Source organism: Salvia miltiorrhiza, chromosome 7 (assembly GCF_028751815.1).
Source record: "Salvia miltiorrhiza cultivar Shanhuang (shh) chromosome 7, IMPLAD_Smil_shh, whole genome shotgun sequence".
NCBI classification, from domain to species: Eukaryota; Viridiplantae; Streptophyta; class Magnoliopsida; order Lamiales; family Lamiaceae; genus Salvia; species Salvia miltiorrhiza.
In genome coordinates, this window is record NC_080393.1 from 35,070,398 (window position 1) to 35,094,711 (window position 24,314).

Sequence of the window (24,314 nt, forward strand, 5' to 3'; positions counted from 1 at the left end):
TATAGTAATTTTAATTATTTTAATTTCTTTTTAATTATTGTACGTTTGAATTTAAATTTAATGAAATTTTTTAATTTTAACATTCAATATTTATTTTAATTTTAAGATGCATTTAAATTTGAAAAAATACAAATAAATTAATTTTATAAAACATGTTTTAGAGAGAAGTGGCTCTTAAGTGGTATCCACTATTATAAAGCCCTCAAAGGGCCTCGCTCGATACGGATGCTCTAAGAGATGATGAGTGAAATCGTAAACAATAATAGAAACATTGGAGCAAGCTAATTATGAGAACATCAACGACATATATTGTGTTTGATTCAGAATCTAGCTAGTTGAAAATTGACCACCCCCCAAACTAGCAAGAGATTTAATTACTCCAAAACTTAAATTATCTACTTATTCTCACAAAACTACATCAACCTGATCTTGATTTGCTTCAATAAGACTACATATTGAGTGAATTACACAAGATAGAAATGAAAATTTTAACAGTACGTATAGCCCACATAATAAAGGGAAAGATAGATTGTTAATTAGAGTGATACAATATTAGTCTTCTTATCCCCCAACTAGCAAAATATAGCATCTCCACACCAAATTCATCTACCAAGAATATAAGTGTTTGAAGCAGGGCCTAAATCATCATCATCATCATCTTCATCTCTAGCACTCAAATCTTTGTACAATATTTATGCATCACATGTAAAACTCCAGAGCTCGAAGAAAATGGTAGGAGCCAAAAAAATTGTCAAAGTTTGAGGTTTAGGTCAGGAAGGGATGACTGGTCTGTCCTCGGAGGTGGAGCTGCCCCTTCCGCCATATCGGAGCACTGCCCAGAGTCGAGGGCCGGGTTTCCCCGGAAGCCCTCCATTTGTCGGAAGCTTCCCGGCCACGACAGCTCCCCTTCATTGTACTCCATATAGAGGGGCAATCCGAAGTAGCCTTGATCAACAAACCTAGCTCCGCCACCGCCACCACCACCTCCTCCTCCTCGTATCCCATGCTCCGGGTGCATGGAAGCATGAGCTTGGATCCCTAGAGACCGGAAGGCGGATCCGTGGAGGGGGAGGGATGCGAGGCTGGCATATCTGTCGGAGAACATCTCCATACGCATGGCCCTCTTGGCTAGCGTCCTCTCGCGCTTGTGCGCATTCTGGTGCCCTCCCAATGCCTGGGAGCTGTAGAACTTGCGGCGGCAGTAGTTGCACGAGAAGACTCGCGAGGATGGTGGAGGGGGGTGGTTGGCGACGGCCTCGGTAGGGACTTTGAGGTCAGGTTCACCGCAGCCATTGATGCCGAGGGTGAGGTCGAGCACGACGGGCTTGAAGGAGTCGTCGAGGCAGGAGGAGGCGTTTCTGCTCTCTTCCTTGGAATAGACGGAGGCGTTGGAGGCTACTTGGCTGCTCACTTCGGATTCATCCTCGGATTCCATGTTCAAATTTGGGGGCATCATAATGGATGGATTCAACCCCTTTATTACTCACTCACCTCAAATCAACAAGAAACTAATCAGTTTAATTTAGAGACACAAATAGTCCTCTAGTACAAACACCACTCACTATATACATGCTCCAAGGGGAGTTCACTTTGAGTGATAGGATTCAATAATTTTGAGCTCGTTTCATCGTTTAATCCTCCCAAATACTCAATCATGTATATTGTAAATCTAATCTACCATCCAAAGTAAACGTTTCATAAAAAAGCAACGAGAGATGATCAAGGACAAACGATGTATATATAATTCAGTAACCAAGAGAGGATTATGCATTTTGAAGACTATTCAAGAAATCAAACACTTAAGACACATCTAAAGAGTGACAATCTGAAAATATTTTAACATATATAATTGATACACCAAAAATTGGAATAGAACATCTAATGCTAATGCTGATATACATAGTTTACAAGCAAAACATTCATAAACCACCTCAAATTCAAGCCTATATGTATCATGCCCACATCAATTTATATCTTCTGCTCTAAATAAGGCTGAATAATTCAGAGATATATATGCAAATAGAGTTCAAGAAATGTTGTGTGTCACCATGAATTTACTTTGTAGAAATAGATGGGAATGGAATGGAATAATTCTAAGCAACTAGATTTCAGAAGATGTGGGTGTAGATTCATACTCAATAAAGGCCTATTTTGAAACAAGAACAAATTAGATGGGCAATAAAATGTTTTTCCTTGTTCCTGATAAAATGGTCCCAGTAACCTTAAAAGGCTGTATCTCACTCACCATATCTAAAGGAATTAATAAAAGAATCACAAACCAAAATTATGTGAGAGTAAAATTATAGCAAATTCACAATTTGTAACAAGGAATTCCCAGATCAAAAATCTTGTGACAGCATCAGAATTCTGTTATGGAGAAAAAAAGGAAGAAGTAAAACCAAACACATCCTTAAAATAAGATTTATGGAAGATCCAAATCAAGAACACACAGAGTCCATAGAAAGGGAAGGCTGCAAAGGTAAAAAAGTAGAGAGGTAAAAGGGGATGCAAGGTACCTTGAAGCAGGGGAGGGGCCTCAGCTTCAGAAGTGAAAAGACAGAATTTGCAGAAGGATTCTAGTTTTTACCAAAAATGGTTGAGTTGAGGAGAGAAACACAAGAATTGTTGGATGGAGATAAGATCATTAGAGAGAGAGAGAGAGAGAGAGAAGGTGGTGGGACGTCAGATAAGTCAGAGATTGATTAAACACACAGACAGCAGATGGGGGAGGGGACTGTTTTTGTTGGACTCCTTTAACTACTATCAAATGAAAAACATTTGCATTATGTGTAAATAACTATAAAGACAGAGAGAGAGAGAGAGAGAGAGAGAGAGTCCCACACAGCATAGAAACTAGTGTCTGTAGTGTAAGGATCCTTTCAATCTCTTACACCGCCCACCAACGAAAAAGCATGCTCAGAATCTGTTTTTTAAGTTCATTCATTCATGCAATTTATTTATTTTCCATTAATGCATCTCATTTTTGGAGCTGCCAACATAAATCATATTAACTGGCTGAATCATTGAACGGAGGAATATAAAATTCCCATTCTTTTTTTTTTTTCAGAATTAAAGATGGGCCAAAGTCCAATCATTCTCAATCAAATATCTATTTATTTTTATAATTCGTAAATAAAATGGGATAAATTCTATTTTTAAATAGGAAACTGGTATGGAGAATGGTAAAAAAATATAACCTACTCTAATCAAATAATAATATCCAATCATTGGCTGCAAACAACACCCTTAAGTTAAAGAATTAGGGTAGCTAAGTTGAGTAAATAAGGGGGCGAGATATTATTAACATAGGTTGATTTTCTTCTCTTGAATAATAATAATAAAAAGAGAAATCACATTCACAATCACAGGTGGAGTTTTAAACCTGACTTCAATTTCTATTGGACACTGGCCATGTGGTTGCATGGTTTACATTGTCCACATCATATACATAATTTTATTTGTATTTTAAAAAATAATTTTGTTATCGCACCAATGGAAATCTGGCCAGACTTGTGAATTTGATAATCGTCTAGATTTTGAGTGCACAATCAATTATTGCATTATTTACAACCTTATATACTTTATTGCCACTAAAATGATACTATATGTAATAGTCCTACCTAAGTACCTGAATTATATATTAATAACATAAGATAATACACTAAGCACGCTAAGAAAAAGCTAATAAAACGATTCGATCTATGAAGGAGTGGACATTACTTTATAAAGAAAAACTTTTTTGAAAGTTGAAAACAAACATCATTTGAGTTTACCTTTTTTTGGCCGTTCACACGACTTTCACTACTATACCTACATGTCTTTCAAAGTAGAAACAAAAATAAGTATATAAAGATAGCTAATTTGATTGGTGATAGATTTGGGCTCTGATAATTAGGGTCCGTCCACTTTAAAAGATTATCTTAATAAATAAAATAGTAAAATTATTTTTTTAATTTTATTTTGATGAATTAAAATACATTTATGAATTAGAGAATTGAAATGAAAGACTATAATTTTAAAAATAATGTCACATATTTACCACATTGTTCAATTAGTGAATTGTTATCTATGTTCAGCTAAAATCGTATGATGTTTTTGGCTGAAGTCGTGGTTTAAGATGGGAAGGACTTAGTTGCAAATTTGAATACACGGAGGTATTAAGTTTGCAATTAAGAGTTTCTGTTCGGTTTAATCTTGGCCGTAGAATTAGATCTTGTGGCTGTGATTAATCCTGAGCTAATTAGTTAGTTATAACTAATTAGTGATTACCTTCTTCTTCTTCGTGGAGTTTTTAGCTTTTAGTATTGCAGAGAAGAAAAAGAACAGAGATGAGAGAGTTGAAGTATTTCAAAGTCTGATTTAGATCTTCATTCTTGTTTTTCTTGTTCTTGGTTGTATTCTCTGTAAAAGTCAAAGTTTGATTGGTGAATAATACAGATCGTTCTTCTTGGCCCGTGGATGTAGGGTTTAACCCGAACCACGTAAGATTGGTGTTCCTGTGTTCGTTGTTTTTCTTTTGATTTCTCAACAAGTGGCGCCGTCTGTGGGAACCGGCAAGGCGCAATCGGTTCAATCATCATCATCGGAAGATAATGGCGTTGGCAAAGATGGAAACCGAGAAGTTCACCGGGAAGAATGATTTCGGGTTATGGAGGATTAAAATGAAGGCTCTGTTGACTCAGCAGGGTTTGGCATCTGCCTTGAAAGAGGCGGATAGTTCGACAAAAGCTTCGGGAGAAGGGGATGACAAGAAAGCAGTGGCTCAAATGGCGGAAATCAGGGAAAAGGCCCATAGTTTGATCATATTATGCTTGGGTGACAAAGTCTTGAGAGAAGTAGCAAAGGAAACCTCAGCCGCATGAGTTTGGGCAAAGCTTGAGTCTCTCTATATGGCCAAATCATTGGCTAATAGACTCTATATGAAACAAAGGCTCTATTCATTCAAGATTAAGGATGATAAGCCCATTGAAGATCAACTGGAAATCTTCAATAAGATCATTGATGATCATGAAAATGTCGATGTAAAGATTGATGGGGAGGATCAGGCAATCATCCTCTTAAATGCCCTGCCTAAGAGCTATGATCACCTCAAGGATGCCATGCTTTATGGCAGGGAAAAGGATATCTCAGTTGAGGAGGTACAATCTGCTTTGAAGGCAAAAGAACTTCAAAGATCTTCATCCTCTAAGCAAGAAGCATCTGGAGAAGGTTTGACTGCGAAGCATAAGAAGCCTTGGCAAGAATCTGGAAAGCAGAATTCAAAGAAAGCCAAGAAGGATTCCAAGAAACCTGAGATGAAAAAGGAAAAAGGATTCAGAGGAAGAAGATGGAAATAAGTGTTACCATTGCAAAAAACCAGGCCATTGGAAGAGAGACTGTCCAGCTTGGAAGAAGAAGAATGCTCAAGGAGGCCAATTAAAGCAAGCAGCTAACACCACCTCTGAACAATGTGATGTAGCTGAAGCATTAAATGAAACACCCATTGAAGATCGTTGGGTACTTGACTCCGGCTGCTCTTTTCACATGTGTCCACATGAAGGGTGGTTTACTGAGTTAGAACACCAAGATGGAGGAACTGTGTTGCTAGGAAACGATCATGCTTGTGCAGTGAAAGGAGTTGGCAGCATAAGGTTAAAGCTGCATAATGGATCAATTAGAACTCTTCAACAAGTAAGGTACATTCCATCTCTTAGAAGAAATTTAATATCCTTAGGTCTTCTTGAAGTTAAAGGATATGAATGGAAGTCTTCTAAAGCTGGAATGGATATTCTCAAGGATTCTGTTGTGATAATGAAAGGAGTAAGGCAAAATGGGTTATATTATCTCTTAGCTGAAACTGTAACTGGAGAAACCAGTAGTATAAGAGTTGATAACTCAGTTTTGTGGCATAAAAGGCTCGGGCATCTGGGTGAAAAAGGTTTAAATGAGTTATTGAAAAGGTCAGCAATCAATAACCCATCCACCATTCAGTTAAAGACCTGTGAGCAGTGCATTCTTGGCAAAAGCAAGAAACTACCCTATCAAACTGGTAAACATGTATCCAAAGCCCCTCTGAATTATGTTTACTCAGATTTATGGGGTCCCTCAAGGACAGAAAGCTTAGGAAAAGGAAGGTATTTCATGTCAATCATGGATGATTTCTCAAGGAAACTGTGGATATATATCTTGAAGGATAAGACAGAAGCTCTTGAGAAATTTAAGTTGTGGTGCAATGAAGTTGAAAATGAAAAGGGTACTAAGCTCAAGTGTCTTAGAACAGACAATGGCTTAGAGTTTGTATCTTCTGATTTTGCTGATTTCTGTGTTGAGAGGGGAATTAAACGGCATAAGACAGTACCAGGAAATCCCCAACAGAACGGGGTAATAGAGAGGATGAATAGAACAATTCTTGAGAAGGTGAGGTGTATGTTGTTTGAAGCTGGGCTTTCTAAAAGGTTCTGGGCAGAAGCTGCTATGACAGCAAGTCATCTTATAAATTGCTCTCCTTCATCTGCTATAGATCTCAGAATACCAGATGAAGTTTGGTATGGGAATACACCAAATTATGCTCATCTAAGGGTGTTTGGCTGCAGAGCTTATGCTCATATTAAGCAAGACAAGTTAGAACCTAGAGCATTGAGGTGTATTCTAATTGGGTATCCTAAAGGAATTAAAGGTTACAAGTTATGGTGTACTGAGGCTGGAAACAATAAGGTGGTGATAAGCAGGGATGTTACTTTTGATGAATCAAGTATGCCATTCTTACAAAGCAATCAACAAGAAATGAGTTCAGAGACCAACAACAGAGACAACATGATTTTGGTGGAGCGTTCTTCAGAAATAGCCGAAGAAGAAATAGTAGAGCCTGAGAAAGGAAATGGAGGTGATCCAGAAAATGAAGAGATTCACAGTGAGAGTCCCTGAGAAACTATCAGTTGGCTCGTGATAGAGAAAGGAGACATATAACACCTCCTCAAAGGTATGCTCATGCTGATATGGTTTATTATGCTTTATCAGTAGCTGAAGAGCTAGAATATCAGGAGCCAAAGAACTATGGTGAAGCTATTCGAGGTCCAAATAGGGAGAAGTGGTTGTTGGCCATGAAGGAGGAAATGGAATCACTAGAAAGGAATGGTACTTGGATATTAGTAACAAAACCTGCTGGTAGAAAACTAGTCTCTTGTAAGTGGATCTTCAAGAAAAAGGTGGAGTGTTTTGAAACTGGGCAAGTGAGATACAAGGCAAGACTTGTAGCTCGAGGTTTCACTCAAAATGAGGGTATTGACTACACTGAAGTGTTTTCTCCTGTGGTTAAACATACTTCAATAAGGGTTATGCTTGCTATGGTGGCTCAGTTTGATTTAGAATTGGAACAAATGGATGTAAAAATAGCTTTTCTGCATGGTGATCTAGAAGAAAATATTCTTATGCAGCAGCCCGAGGGATTTGTACACCATAATGAAAAGGATAAGGTATGTTTGCTGCAAAAATCATTGTATGGCTTGAAGCAAAGTCCTAGACAATGGCACTTAAAGTTTGATGAACATATGGAAAGGATAGGTTTTGTGAAATCTGAATATGATAATTGTGTTTATCTAAAAAGGAATAAGGGAGTTTCAGTGGTTTATCTATTGTTATATGTCGATGACATGCTCATTGCTGGTAAGGAGAAGTCTGAAATTCAAAAGGTAAAGGCTGATCTTAAGCAATGCTTTGACATGAAAGACTTGGGAGCTGCCAAGAGAATTCTTGGTATGGACATTAAAAGAGACAGAGCTGCTGGAACTCTATGGCTTGGGCAGGAGGATTATATACACAAGGTTTTGAAGAAGTTTAATTTGCATGAAGCTAAGACAGTAGCAGTGCATTTAGCTACTCATATTAAACTATCTGATAAACAGTGTCCTGCTACAGAGGCTGAGATAAGTGATATGAGAAATATTCCTTATTCAAATCTAGTTGGAAGCCTAATGTACACAATGGTGTGCACTAGGCCAGATATTTCTCATGCTGTAAGTGTAACAAGTAGATACATGTCAAAGCCTGGCAAGGAACACTGGGAAGCTCTTAAGAAGGTGCTTAGGTACTTAAAGGGCAGTGCAAGTAAGGGAATTTTGTTCAAAAGGGATTCAAGAAAGTCTGAAGCAGCTTTAAAGGGTTATTGTGACTCAGATTATGCAGCTAATCTTGACAACAGGAGGTCTCAATCAGGATATGTGTTCACTTTGTTTGGTTCAGCAATCAGTTGGAAGTCATCTCTACAACATGTTGTAGCTCTTTCTACAACAGAAGCTGAGTATATGGCTATTACTGAGGCTGTTAAGGAGGCAATGTGGCTCAAGGGTCTTCTGTCAGATTTTGATATAATTCAGGAATGTGTTGAGATTAATTGTGATAGTCAAAGCGTTCTTTGTTTGGTAAAGCATCAGACATTTCATGAGAGGTCCAAGCACATTGATATAAGGCTACATTTTGTTAGAGATATAGTTGAGAAGGGGATTGTTTTGATGAAGAAAGTTTCTACTGATGATAATGCAGCTGATATGTTAACAAAGGCTATTTCTGTTTCTAAGTTTGCTTACTGTTTGGAGATGATTCAGCTGGTTGCTCAGAATTAAGGTCTGAGTGTTGTTGGTGTTTGCAGGAGGTTTATCTTGATGGGAGTTTTGGTATCAAAGTTTGTTTATCGGAGTTGGAGGTTGATCTGTTTGTTCATGAAGTTTACTGAATTTAGCTGAACAGGTGGAAAATTGTTATCTATGTTCAGCTAAAATCGTATGATGTTTTTGGCTGAAGTCGTGGTTTAAGATGGGAAGGACTTAGTTGCAAATTTGAATACACGGAGGTATTAAGTTTGCGATTAAGAGTTTCTATTCGGTTTAATCTTGGCCGTAGAATTAGATCTTGTGGCTGTGATTAATCCTGAGCTAATTAGTTAGTTATAACTAATTAGTGATTACCTTCTTCTTCTTCGTGGAGTTTTTAGCTTTTAGTATTGCAGAGAAGAAAAAGAACAGAGAGGAGAGAGTTGAAGTATTTCAAAGTCTGATTTAGATCTTCATTCTTGTTTTTCTTGTTCTTGGTTGTATTCTCTGTAAAAGTCAAAGTTTGATTGGTGAATAATACAGATCGTTCTTCTTGGCCCGTGGGTGTAGGGTTTAACCCGAACCACGTAAGATTGGTGTTCCTGTGTTCGTTGTTTTTCTTTTGATTTCTCAACATGAATTCTAGCATCCAACGCCCAACACCTGATACCCGACAAGGTTCATCCCACGCTCGACACCCAACACCTAACACTCGCCAGCATGCAACTAAAATATCATTGTATTAGAGTAATATATTCATTTTTCTTTCTTTTTCTTTTTTCATATAATTTTATTCTTTCTCAAATGGTGGTATTTCATTTTTAAATTAATTACATATTATATATGAGATATATAAAATTTACACACACACACATAGATATATATATATATATATATATATTAATGTTCCCAAAATTAAAAAATCCGGCGAGATGACATGGCAAATACCCATGACATGTCAATTTCATGCCAAATCAGCTATGACATGTCATTTTTTTAATTTTTTAATAATTTTATTTATTTATAATTAATTTAAAAAAAATAAAAGTCATCTTCCCTAACCCATCCCCAAACACCCCCCAAACCTACCCCCTTCCCCAACCGCCGGCGCCACCCCAACCACCACCTCCCAAACACCCGGCCTGCAAACACCCCAAGCCTACCTCATTCCCCAAACCCCGTCCACCTCCTCCATCTACCCCCATCCCCACCCATGTCGCCGCCTCATCCACCCACGCCGCATCCGTCCACCTCCGTCGGTCGCCTCTTTCTCTCTCCATTTCCGGCTCGTCAACAGCCCTCGCCCAATTTCATCCCCATTTTAGTTTGTGGATTTGGGGATTTGTTGATTTAGGGATTTTTGGATTTGGGGATCTAGGGATTTTTTGGTTTGTTGTACGTGTATGTGGAGTTTCCGTCCACAGCGGTAGTGGGAGGAGCAATGGCGGCGGCAACTGTAGGGGTGTTTTGGTCTAGCGGCGGTGGCTATTGCTGCTGTGAAAATTGATGTGGAATCGGCGGCGGCGGTGGTGGAAGTTGAGGTGGAATCGGTGGTGGTGGCTTCAGATGGGCGGTGGCTTGAGATGGGTGGCAGTAGGGGTGTTGTGGTCTCGGCGGCAGTGGTGGTCTGGTGGCTGGAAGTCCGGAGCCCGGCAGCGGTGGTTGGAAGTTGAGGTGGAATCGGTGGTGGTGGCTTCAGATGGGCGGTGGCTTGAGATGGGTGGCAGTAGGGGTGTTGTGGTCTCGGCGGCAGTGGTGGTCTGGTGGCTGGAAGTCCGGAGCCCGGCAGCGGTGGTTGGAATTGAAAATCAAGATTTTTTGTTTTTTTTAATTGTAGTTGGAAATTAAAACGACGTCGTTTTGATTAAAACTAAACGACGTCGTTCCTTTGGCCGGCCGACATCGCCACGCTGGACATATATATATATATATATAATATGTTTATCACAATCTACATCCCAAAAGAAATGCACAATTTACATTATAAATATATATATATGCAGTTGTGTGGTCTGACTGGAGATTGGCTCGGAATCGTCCTGCTCAACGGAGCTCTCGGCCGCCGTCTGCCGTCGTCTGTGTAGGATGACATTCCATTCCTACGGGTTCTATCAAATGTAGTGTTGATGCCGCTTTCTTCAAAGCTGATCATACTATGGGCATCGGTATTGCTATCCGTAATCACGATGGTGATTTTGTGATCGGGAATGTTATTTTTTGCTAAGAAACGCATTTCAGTTCATATACTGAAGTTTTCAGTCTAAGATTGAAGTCGTAGTTTCAGTGCAGGTGAGGTATTTTGATTCATAGACTGATATCGTAAATACTGAACGGAGGGGCTTTTATGCAATTTTCGGATGCGGAGGGTTTTAGTTACTAAAGGTATTTCAGTTTCATTTTCTGTTTCCAATTGAATCAGTTATTATAAATAATTGGGTCATCTTCTTCTCATAGATATAGATGAGCGTTGATACAGAGAGAGAAATTCTTTGTGGTTCTACTCGATTATTTTCAAAGTTAGTTGATAATTGAATGTTTGAGAGATTCTTGTAATCATTCTAAGTTTGTTTCAATAAAATTCTCAGCTCGGATCCTGTCCCGTGGATGTAGGGATTTTCCCGAACTACGTAAAATCATTGTAGTGTTCTTTGTTGTTTTGATTTCGCCGATCGCACCAACAAGTGGCGCCGTCTGTAGGAAGGGAGACCACAATCGGCGAAAGGATGTCGATGCCAAGAATCGAATCGGAGAAGTTCACTGGTAAGAGCGGTTTTGGGTTATGGCGGATTAAGATGCGTGCGTTATTGACGCAACAAGGACTAGCTGCTGCATTGAAGAATGATGATGATGAATCAGCGTCATCTTCGATCAAAGATACCGATTCCAAAGAAAAGGTTGCGGCAATTACTGAGGCAAATCTCAAGATGGCAGAAATTCGTGAGAAGGCTCACAGTCTGATAATTTTGTGCATTGGCGATAAGGTTTTGCGGGAGATTGCAAAGGAGAAATCAACAGCGGCTGTTTGGTCAAAGCTTGAGGCAATCTATATGACAAAATCATTGACAAATAGATTGTACTTGAAGCAGAGACTGTATTCTTTCAAGATAATTGATGCAAAACCCTTAGAGGATCAGCTGGAGGCTTTCAATAAGGTGGTGGATGATCTTGAGAATGTGGATGTCAAGATTTGTGATGAGGATCAGGCCATTATCCTCCTCAATGCATTACCATCTTCCTTTGACCAATTGAAAGATGCGATGCTCTATGGTAGAGAGAAGGATATCTCTGTGGAAGAAGTGCAAGCTGCACTCAAGGCAAAGGAGTTACAGAAAAATTCCATTTCATCAACTAAACCAAAGGAGGGTGTTGGTGAGGGTTTGTCTGTAAAACAGAAGGAAGGAAAGTTTAAGAAGGGTAAGAAAGACCCCAAGAAAGGCAAACAAGACAAGGATAAAAAGGTTGATGATGCTGACACACAAAATTGTTACCACGGTAAGAAGCCAGGACATTGGAAGAGAGATTGTCTTGTATGGAAAAGAAATCAGAAGCAGTCAAACTGCAGTGAGAAGCCAGAGAAGAAGGAAGTGGAGCAATGTGAGATGGCAGAGGCACTGAATGTGGTTAAAAACCACATTAATGATCAGTGGGTTCTTGATTCTGGTTGCTCTTTCCACATGTGTCTAGTGGAAGAGTGGTTCTCATAATTAGAACACCAGAAGTTGGGCTCAGTGCTGCTTGGAAATGATCAGACATGCAGTGTTGAAGGCATTGGTAGTATAAAGCTCAGAATCCATGATGGTACAGTCAGAACTCTACAAAATGTCAGATTTATTCCTAAACTTAAAAGGAATCTCATATCTCTAAGAACTCTGGAAAGAAAGGGCTATCAGTGGAGTTCAGAGAAAGATGGATTGACTATCAGTAAGAATAAACAGGTAGTCATGAAAGGAGAAAGAAAAAATGGTCTCTATTGTCTGATAGCATAAACTGTTGTGGGAAACAACAATGCAATAAAGGTGGACTCTTCTATGCTATGGCACAAAATATTAGGTCATGTTGGTGAAAGAAGCCTAAACCATCTATTGAAACAAGGCATCATCAACAATCCTGGAAGTTTTAAGCTGGAGCAGCGTGAACAATGTATATTGGGTAAAAGCAAGAAATTACCATTTGAAGCAGGAAAGCATACTTCAAAGAACCCTTTGGATTATATATATTCTGATCTCTGGGGGCCTACCAAGAATGAAAGTCTCGGATCTTGTCCCGTGGATGTAGGGGTTTTCCCGAACCACGTAAAATCGTTGTAGTATTCTTTGTTGTTTTGATTTCGCCGATCGCACCAATAGGGAAGTCTCTTAAGCTGTCGGGTTGTCGTAGTATGGAGGAAGGCGAGTTGCTAGGTATCAAGGAAGCTCTATCTTGGATAAAAGACCTTGGTTACATGAAGGGCATTGTGGAATCTAATAGCAAAAGGGCGTGTGATGCCGTGTGTTCGAACGAGAGAAATATTTTGGGGTTGGGCATCATTGCCTCCTTTTGCTGAAAAGAGCTTCTACAGTTGCCGGATATCTTCATTCAACACGTTAGGCGAGAACAAAACGTCCGTCGCTCATTGTTTAGCGAAGGCTGTGAGAGATATTTTAACACATCATGTTTGGAATGAACCCCCGATTACTGTGGTGGGTCATCTCCACATTCCATGTTCTTGTGTTGAATAAAGTTGTCTATCTTTTCTCTCATAAAAAAAATTGTTCTTATTAAGGAAAGAATATGGAATTTAAAATTTGAATTTTGATTTGTAATTAAATATATTAATATCTTCTTTAATTATTGCATGAGGATGATAATTGTGTAAAATATTACTTCAATTAAAAATATGAAATAATTGACGGTAAATATCAGTTTTTGACTCATCGTTTGGGTATTTTCTTAAAAATATCCCACCTTAAGGATAATTAGAAAATAATACTCATCGTTTATTTTTTTCTTATTTGTGGCCCACAAAAATAATCCGACAATCAGTAATTGACATGTTCCAGCCAATTGCCATGCTGGTTGTACACGTGGAATAATAATAATAATAAAAAAAACTAAACAAATTCCACATCTTTGAAACTGCATCTGAAGTATGGCGGTGGACATGGGGTGGCAAAGGAGATGGCAGTGGGCGGCAGAGGATATGGTTGTCCGCCGCCACCTCTGAAATTCTAGCAGCAACATCGGTCGACGCCTTCCTTTCTCATGACTCTCATCATCTCTCTTACTCTCAATCTCTCTGCCATCTTTAACAGAAAACGCGCACACACACACTTTGGGGAAATTCATGCACCCACAAACACAGTGTCGCACCGCTGCGTCGGACAGTCCATGGTCTGGCTATGTCGCTCAGTCGATGCCCCTCTCTCCTCTCATCTCTGTTTACGGTAACACCAACATAACTATCTAATTTTCCCTCTCAAATTTTCGGTCGGGCGGCGGTGCACCACCGCCGGCCACCTCCTGCCCCTTCCTCACCTTTTTTCCCCTCTAGATTTGCCTCAATTTCTTACTTACACATAAATCCCCTAAATTTATCATCTCATTTTCCCTATCACATAATCCATGAATTTCTTAATTTATGAAAATCTCTAAAATTCATAGCCCCATTATTCTTCATTTCTTCTTCAATTTCCAGCGAGCAGTAACCGAAGCATCACTCTCTGCTGTCTCGACTCTCTCATCTTTCTTGCATGGGGCCTGAACGACGAACAACACTTGTCGGCACCATCCCGACACCGCCATTGTCTTCTTCCATCGATTCACTGAGGAATCGCCGTGGCCCCTATACCATCGCCGATAGCTTCACTCTCCCTAAACTACTTTTGATCGACGCTCGATCTGCGAGGGCAGTACAAACCATATAGACAAGGGGGTGGCAGAGGAGATGGCAGTGGGTAGGGGGCGGGGGCGGGGGAGGGAGAATGGAAATATGGTTTTTGGTTGAAAACAGTTTTTGTGAGATATTTCATATGATGTGGAATTCCTTTTGTCTCTCTTTTTTTTTTTTGCATGTACTGCCAACATAACAATTGACCGGAGCACGTCAATTACTGATTGTCGAATTATTTTTGTGCATCACAAACAAGAAAAAAAATAGAACGGTAGGTATTGTTTTATAATTATCCTTAGTGATATTTACCCAATAATTGACTATAATATTAAATGACCAAAATATCCAATTATGTATGTACATATTATGTAAATTTATCACTATCCAAAGAAATACTCAATCTGTCTACGAAAAGTATGGCACTTTTGCCATTTTAGGTGTCCACGAAAAGTACGACACTTTTCATTTTAAGACAAGACCCCACCCATTTTTTCTTATCTTTTATCCTTACAAACACCTCTTATTTACAAAAAAAATCATCATTAATTCAATCTCAATCACTCATTTCAAATTTTGGTGCGACCATTTCTCCGCTACATAAAAATCACCACTATTTTCTTAAAACATGTGCCCACCAAAAGTGTCATACTTTTGGTGGACGGATGGAGTATATATTAAGAAAACTGGAAAATTTAGTCATCTTATCCTTAATTATTATGCGGAATGTGAAAAGTATGCAAAATCATACTTAAATTTATATATATATATATATATATATATATATATATATATAGGGGAGGGCTAGAATAAAAACACTCTTAAGTGTATAAAATATAAATGATTTTCAGCCCTTAGATCATCAAGATCTACGGTTGATTCGTAACCCTTTTGGATGAATTCGTGGTCCTGGGTTCGAATCCCAAAGGTAGCAAAAATTTATTTTTCACAATTCGTAACCATGTTGGATGAATTCGTAACCATGTTGGATAAAATTCGTACATTAAAAAACGTTTATATTTATATTTTAAGAAGTGTTTTTACTGTAGCCCTCCCCATCTATATATATATATATATATATATACATATGTATATATATATATATATTTTTAGAATTACAAGAAGTATTTAATATATAATCAAATAAGCGACTCACACGCAGGCGGGACCTCTACACCACACAAAGGTGAAAAAATTACCCGCACGCAGGCGGGATCACTATCCACACAAAAGTGGAAAAACTATCCGCACGTAGACGGGATCACTACCCGCACGCAGATGAGATTAAACCCAAGACCTCTTATAAACGAGAATCTTTGAATGACTCAGCTTTGCTACTTGAGCTAGGTCTCATTGACAAAGTTGATACCTATACATTATTAATTTTGGATAGAAGTTTGAAATAAGCTACTTGCTTAAGAACATGATTTTTTTTTTCCCTAAAAAACAGAACATGATAAATTACTTAATTGAGAATTGAAGCAGGATATATGTAGATTTAAGTTAATTGCAAATGCCTCGAAAAATTAGTTAATCATTAATAATTTAATCTGAAGAGTTAGAACATAACTAATTAAAGTATTAACTTATTACATAAGATTTTATAATGGGAATACAACCTCATCAAAATAATGATTAAACATAAAAAGTCAATTAGGCCCAGCTCAAATAGCAAAACCGAACTACCCAAAAACTCTCATTTATTAGAGGACTTGGATTTAATCTCGTCTGCGTGCGGGTAGTTTTTTCACATTTATATGAGTAATTTTTCCACTTCTATGTGGTTAGTGATTCTACCTGCGTACTGATTATTTTTCTATCTATGTTTCCGTTCCACCTGCGTGCGAGTTACTTATTTGATTATATAATAAATATTTATTCTAATTTTAAAAAAAATGATTAAGCATAAAAAGTTGTGGATATTTTTATTCGTTGAACAGTTGAATCTATAAAGTGGTGGTCGTCGTAGAATGGAGTCAATGAGAGTCGATACAAAAATGTATTTTTGTATGAAACATCTTCTAGTGGCAATATACATGAATTTTATTTAAAAAAGAAATACGTCGTTGTATAATATCTCAACTAGCACATTGAACTAAGTCGAAGTCAACGCATGCTTTATTTAAAATATATCTAAAAAATAAATATAACAAAATAACTAAATCATTTTTCTAGATCTAGAGTACGAGGTCGATATCTTTCGTTTCAACTTAAATGTCATATTATGACTATATATCTCACATGTTTCGACAATTTTGATGGAATTGTGACATAGAGCCGGTCTCATATGCGGCTGTGTGACAATTTTGATAGAATTGAATTCGACCCATTCGCTTAATTTTATTCATAGTATCAATTATTTCTATTAAAATTGTATTTTTTTTCTTATAACAAAAACATAAAGAAACTATTCTCACTTTTCTCTAATGATGCCTTTAAAAATTATATTTATTCAATAAAAAAACCACATAGCAAATGTTACTTACTAAAAAAAATAGTACTAATCTATGTATTATATAAAAGAGCAGTATAACGGCTACTTTTTTCCACCAAAATTTCTCTCTCCTTATTTTTCTTTTTTATTTTGATTCTTTTATAAAAATCGTCAACTTTGATTAATAAAAAGATATTCAACATAAATGTTAAATTAAAGATAACGAAAAGATTTTTAATTTGAGATAAAAATTATAAAAAATAAATTTAAAACGAATAAGTTATTATCAATTAAAGTTACAAAATTATTTTTTTCTCTCTCATCTTTTATCTCTCATTTCTCTTTTATAATTTCTTTTAATTATCAATAAAAATCAATTAATTGGTAATTGAAAATACAAAACTTGAAAATTTATATATTTTCAAATTCGTGTTTTTATTGAAATTATATTGTGGATAATTAAAATTTTTTATTTAGATTTAGATTTATATTTATATTTAAATTATAGTATATATTTAATATGCATATTTATTTATTTAAAATATCGTTCAGTTTCGATATTGATCGTGCATCGCACGAGTGGGCGTGTGCTAGTTTTTTCCTAAAATCGTAGTACAACAACAACAACAACAACAGCAACAACATCGTGGTGCTGCCACCTGGCTGACTTCATGCCTTCAGCTTCCCCTGTGAGGAGGATTCTTCGTTCCACTATGGTGAGCTGGCTCCCTGCAGAGTCCCCATGGGTGAAGCTGAACACCGATGGTTCTTCTGACTCTCAGACGCAGCGTGGTGCTGGTGGAGGAGTGGTTCGTGATCACACTGGAGCTCTGTTTATTGCTTTATGCACCCCATGTGATGTCATCTCTAGTTTTGAGGCTGAGTTAGCTACTCTGCTCGAGGGCCTTAGGCTGGCTACTACTTTCTCAGCTCCTATCTGAGTTGAGTTGGATGTTGTAGCGATTGTTTTACTCATGTCTGCCGGGCATCATGGTCATGCTAGTATCCGTCATACTATTGCCTGGATCCGACAGCTTATTCAGCATCGGCGGGTCCGTTTCACTCACATACATAGCGAGGGAAACCGGCCTGCTTATTTCCTGGCTAGGAGAGGGCATCAGGCTCAGGCTTTGACTACTTTTGATTATCTTTTTGCTCATTATTTTTTTGCTCTAGTTAGGATGGACCAGCTTGGTTATCCTAACTTTAGGTTCAGATTTTGTGATGATAGTTAGCTCGTTGTGGTTTGTTTCTTTTTTGATGTTGTCTCAGTTTTATTTTGGACGTAGTCACTTTTGGGCTACATCTATGTATGTCTTTAGTTCGTTTGCTCTCTGTTTTTTCTTGTTGATTCTCTTGGGCGTTGTTACTTTTGGACAGCGTCATGTATGAGATACAGGTTGATGATTTATTTATAAGATTTTACCTTAGAAAAACAATAACAATAATAATAATAATAGCTGGTAAGTTATTTATAATTTCTTTTAAATACTAGTTACTTTTATTCAAAATAATTGTACTTTTATTCATAAGAACTATCATGTAAAAGTTAGGCATTTTCAAAAGTAATTATTATTTTTAATCATAAAAAATGTTAATTTTTGTTCGAAATAACTTTGACTTTTCTTCAAAAAAACTCACTTTAATAGTATATATTAAGAATACTTGTCAATTTTACTCAAAATATTTGTCAAACGTGTGGGCACTAAAAGGCAAGAGCACGCATAATATATTTCGTATACTATTTTACTGCAGTGCTTTTCGTCGTCGTTTTATTATTTTGTACTTAAATGTTTATAACTTAAATATATTTTATAAGAAAAAAAATAGAGAAAAAAAGCAGTAAAATTTGATCCCTGACTGCACCCCTTGTTTGTTCCCTGGGGACTTAATTAAATATTTTTAAATATTCTTTCTAGCGCTAATTAAGACTCACCTAAGAGGGTGTTTGGCTGAGCTTATAAGCTCTTTAAAACAGCTTATAAGCTGTTTAGGAGCTTATAAGTTCCTTCAAAGTGTTTGGCAAAATAAGCTCTTTAAGAGCTTATAAGCTCCAAAAATAAGCTCTAAGAGCTTATAAGCTCCCAAAAAAATAAGTTTCTCTACCCCAACTTATTTTCTCATTATCTTATAAGCAACACTCATTTTATAAAAATAATTCAACTATAATTTTTTATTTTCATTATATATCATTTTAATTTCATTTTTCTTCGATTTCTCTCTCTCTCTAATTTTTTTTTTCTCTCACTAACTAAAAATTCTCTCTTTAGCTTATAAGCTAAATTACCCAAACACTTTGACAACTTATAAGCTACTAATAAACTACATCTTATAAGCTCTTGAAACATCTTATAAGCTCCAAGAGCTTATAAGCTCTTTAAAATAAGCTTAGCCAAACGCCCTCTAAGTCTGGCTTCCCTTTTTCCCCAATTTAATCCTCTCGAATCATGCATAAATTCATATTGTCCAATATAATGACTTCTAATTAAATAATTGGAAATAGAAATAATAAAAAAATCCGTCCAAATGAGATTTCCATATTAGTGGCTAATAATAAAATTAATCCAGCAAAACTATTTGTAATTATGTCACGTCTAGTCAACCTCAAGCAACCTATGAATAAAATTTATCGTCTTATTTTTTGATAAATTATACAAGTACATAAAGAAATTTAAAGACCTGCATGACAATGAACTCGAACCCAAAATTTTAAGGACTTGAGCATTAACCACCTACCAGTAGGCGAACACACTGTACACAAATTTATCGTCTTGTACTCCCTTTAATGGTTGAGTAGTTTCATTGAATCCAAAGATCCTAGGGTCGATTCTTATTAAGAGTCTCTATTGTTATGAGCATATGATACTTGATTTTAAAATACGAACTAACATTTGCATTCCGTGCAATACAAGAAAACCTTTTTATATTTTTATATTTATATAAAATTGATGCCAACTCAATTATTATATTTATAATATAATATAAATTTAATTTTAACTGAATATATTTGAGCTAAAGATTGAGAAAATATAAAAGATAAAGAAGATTCACAATAATAAAATTGATATTATGAAAAGGAACAAAAAAGTTTAAAAAAATGAAAGTAAAAATAAAAATACAAATAAAAAAGAATTAAAAATAGATTTATTCAAAAAATGATGAGAGATGAAAGAGATTTTTTAAAAAATTATCTTTAAATAAATAGTAACTTTAACATTTTAAATCAAATATTTACATTAACTATGTTAAATTAAAGTTATTATCATGATCTTTAATTTGATATGCATATTACATATTTTATAATTAGTTGAATTCACAATTTTAGAAAGAAATAAAATAAATAAAATAAGAAGGTTAATTAAGAAAAAGGAAATAAAAAGAAAATATATAATTTATAGATAAACCTTCAATTTTATTATAACTACGAAATTACCACTCAATTTTAAAATCAATTTAAAATTAATTTCAAATTAAAATCTGGACTTTTTTATAGAGTGTAGAGTATCAATAATATAAGGTCTCTATAGTTTTTTGAGAATTATAAGGTCTCTATAGTTATGAGCATGTGATACTTTGATTTTTAAGTATGATTTATCAGTATTTTGTAATTTGCAGGTTATTGCATAGAAATATAAATTTATCTAGTACACACGAGAGATAATGGGTGCAGGTCTAGTGAACTATGAAAAATCTAAGATCTTTAAATTTTAAATTTGATTTTTTTTTTATTTCTTCTAGATATTAGATATATCCTCATTTAGTTGATCATGCATAATATCATCAAGTGTCATTGTTATTTATTTTAAAAATATACTAGTATTCATCATTTTAATTTGAATAATAATGTGATCGAATTCAAGATTTTGATATATTTATAATATTAAAATACGTGCATTAGGGTTTGGGACCTAAAAAGTTAGGTTCCATATTGGTGTGGTTTGGTTTTTCTTTCTTGCCTCGTTCAATATCGATTTTTATTTTTTCATATATTTTTCAGATTAGTTCGTTGTAATAGACGAGTACTCTTTTTTCTTTTACGGAATTTTCCTCATTGATTTTTTTTTCTGAACAGGTTTTAACGAGACTCGACCTTCTTTTGTGTCATTTCTACCTTCAAAAGTTGTTAGGTTTTTCCTTTTTTTTAATAAATTTTATTTATATATAATATTAAAACACATGCATTATAACAAGGCCCAATCCTAATCAAGACATAACATTAAAATACAATAATAAAAAAAAATCTTGAGTCAAATTAAAATTTACAAAAAGTTACGCATTTTCGCGCCTACAATAGTAGTAATACTGATACATAGTGATTATAGTATCGATCATAATCCCCCCAGACGGTATAACATAAGATTATTTCATCATGGTGTGTTGACTTTGGAGGAAAATATATTTTCACCTTTTATTTATTTATTTATTATTTTCACATATTTATTAAATAAAATAAAAATTCAAATAAAATGGAATATTTTCTCGAGCAGCTCATTTTCACTCAATTTCTCTTTAATGTTGGATAATATTATTTTTAAGTAATGTGGTGAAAATATTTAACAAACACATAATAAAAAAAGAAAAATATATAAAATTTTCTCAAATTTTATTATTCATTATGTTCTAATGAAACTTTTACCATCAAAGTAAATTCACTTTTATAAAAATAGAGGAAGGAACCGCCATAAAATGGCCACCCATAACTTTGCCATTACCACATCCCATGCTTCTCTGAGTGAAATAAGTGATGCAAAAATCATTCTTGGCCCTCTGCACACAACACACCACATGTTTCGTTTCATCAATTCTATTCATTCTCCTATTTTGCCCACACACAAAACCTGTGGACCATTTCCACCTACATAAAGTTGCATCATTCTTCTCTCAAAAAAAACAAGGTTGCATCATTCTCTCTAAAACTATTTATTGCTCATCATCAAATTTTATATCCCGACCCATAAGAATGAAATAAAAATTATATAATCACTCATCTACAATAATTTTAAATCAAGTCACCATTGGTTATTATAATGTAGGAGCTGTCCCTGTCACACTCGACGTTGTAGTCATCTTATCATTAATTATTATGCGGAATGTGAAAAGTATGCAAAATTATACTTCAAAAAGTTAAATCAGTACAAAAAAAAATTATCGGACACCGACGGAGTTAGCGACGGAAAATAATCCGTCGCTGATTACCGACGAAACAACGGCGAAATTTTGACGAAGATGTTTTTAAAAGTTTAACGACTAAATTATTAGAGATGAAAAATAATCCGCCGCTAACTTATTTTTTATTTTTTTTATTTTACCGACCGAATAGCGATGAAATTATTAGCGACGAAAAATAATTCGTCAATAGATATTATTTTTTATTATTTTTTTAGTCTTACCGACCGAATAGCGATTGAATTCTTAGCGACGAAAAATTATCCGTCGTTAAATATTACTATTAGTTTATTATTTTTTATTTTTTATTTATTTTTTAATTAATCCGTCGGTAATCCATCGGTAAATATTATTAATTTTTTTGTTATTTTTATTTTATTTTATAAAAAATATTATTTATTATTTATTTAATTTAATATTCCATTTTTTTTCTTATTTTTAAATTATTGAGAATATTTTAAAATTTATTGTTATTTTCAACAATAATATTTTTTTAACTAACGATAATAATATTATTTTAAATTTGATCGTATATTTTCCGTCATTCTTTCATCGGCATCATAAGTCTTAGATATCATCTCGACATATTCTAAGGTTATGAATAAATGATATTGTATATTAAAATAGAGTTTAATGAATTAATAGGTGCTAGTTATATCAATAATACGCGTGTTCTGTATTGGTGACCACTCGAAAGGAACTTCAAGGTTAAGCGTGCTTGACATAGAGGACAACTAAGATGGGTGACCCACTGAGAAGTTTGTCTTAACGTATGCAATTAAGTTCAAAATACATTATAAATACCAAAATACTTGTGGGGAATAAATCTAGATTGATAAAAATAAAAAATAAAAAAATATTTAAAAAAATTATTAAAAAAAAAAATTAGCGACAAAAATAAATTCTATTGCTGATTTCAGACGACGTCATCGTCGTCGCGTCCTCACCTATGAACGGTCCGTCGTCTTTTTCGTCGGTATTTAGAGATGGAGGCGAAATTCCGTCGGTACATTTTTTACCGACCACTTTCACGGCGACACACGGCGTCCGTTGGTATATGGCTTTACCAACAAAATTTTTGACTTTAGCGACGAAATTTTTTCATCAGTAATCGGCCAAATTCTTGTAGTGAATAAAGGGTGGGTAAATCTGATACCTTGACATTATTTTGGATATAATTTTAAAATAAGCTACTTATTTAAGAACATGATTTTTTTCAAGATAAATTACTTGATTGAGAATGGATGGAGGATATATGTAGATTTAAAAGATTTGCAAATGCCTCGAAAAAATTAATCATTAATAACTTAATCTGAAGAGTTTGAACATAACCAACTACAAAAGATTTTATAATCGGAATACAGCTTCATCAGACAATGAAAACATAAAAAGTTGTGGACGTTTTTATTCGTTGAAGAGTTGAATCTATAAAGTGGTGGTGGTTGTAGGATGGAGTCAGTAAGAGTCAATACAAAAATGTATTTTTGTATTAAATATCTTTTAGTGATAATATCACGCCCCAATTCTTAACTAAATAATTATAATTAAAGTGTGATCAATTCATAAAAGTAAATAAGAGAGAAATCTTGTTAAATCTGAATAATAAAATACTCCCTCCGTCCTAAACGAAATGTCCTGTTTTCCTTTTTGGGCTGTCCCAAATGAAATGTCATGTTTCCTTTTTTGGCAATACACTCTCTCTCTATACTTAATATTTAAATAATTTTCACCAACCCACTTTATCTACTTTATACACATTTCTTAATCTCCGTGCCGAAAAGAAATAGGCCATTTCGTTTGGGACGGAGGGAGTAACAAATTAGGCAACATCCTTTTAAATGAAGAAATATATGAAATAATACTAATTAATAAACAAAATAGGTAAATCTTAGAATCACAAGTTTGGTTTCATGCTTCTTGATGAGGACAAAAATATTCATCCCTTGAAAATCGGAAGATCAAAAAAAGATCAGCCCTAATTCGCCGATAACAGCGCTGTCGATAAGCCTGCAGCCTTGCAACCCTATTTTTGTGGGATTCATTCTTATCTTGAAGATCAAAATCCGTTCTACAAAGACAAGGATATCTTGAAGCTTTTGGTAAACATGAAGAATTATAGTTCTATTATAAGTACAAAAGGAGTCATATTCCTACTAGAATTCATAGTATTTTAGCCTAAAATATGTGTAAAACCTCGTTGTAAAGATCACCGTTTATCATATTTTGTACTCGCATAAACCAATCTCTGAGATTCAATACAAAGTCTCTAGATTTTCACACCATT

At 35.2% G+C, this 24,314-nt stretch overlaps 1 protein-coding gene across 1 annotated transcript; it reads right to left on the reverse strand.

The window, feature by feature from the left end:
• Positions 1-476: 476 nt before the first annotated feature.
• LOC130996175 (zinc finger protein 4-like) lies at positions 477-3,004 on the reverse strand. Its single transcript, XM_057921686.1, has 2 exons — positions 2,517-3,004; positions 477-1,491 (listed from the first exon to the last, which is right to left on the reverse strand). The coding sequence occupies exon 2, from the start codon at positions 1,454-1,456 to the stop codon at positions 752-754; it is 705 nt and encodes a 234-aa protein (XP_057777669.1). The 5' UTR covers positions 1,457-1,491; positions 2,517-3,004; the 3' UTR covers positions 477-751.
• Positions 3,005-24,314: the final 21,310 nt, after the last annotated feature.

What these genes read in the sequence shown, in the direction of transcription:
- LOC130996175 (XM_057921686.1), bottom strand. Translation starts at nt 1,456, where the DNA reads ATGATGCCCCCAAATTTGAACATGGAATCCGAGGATGAATCCGAAGTG.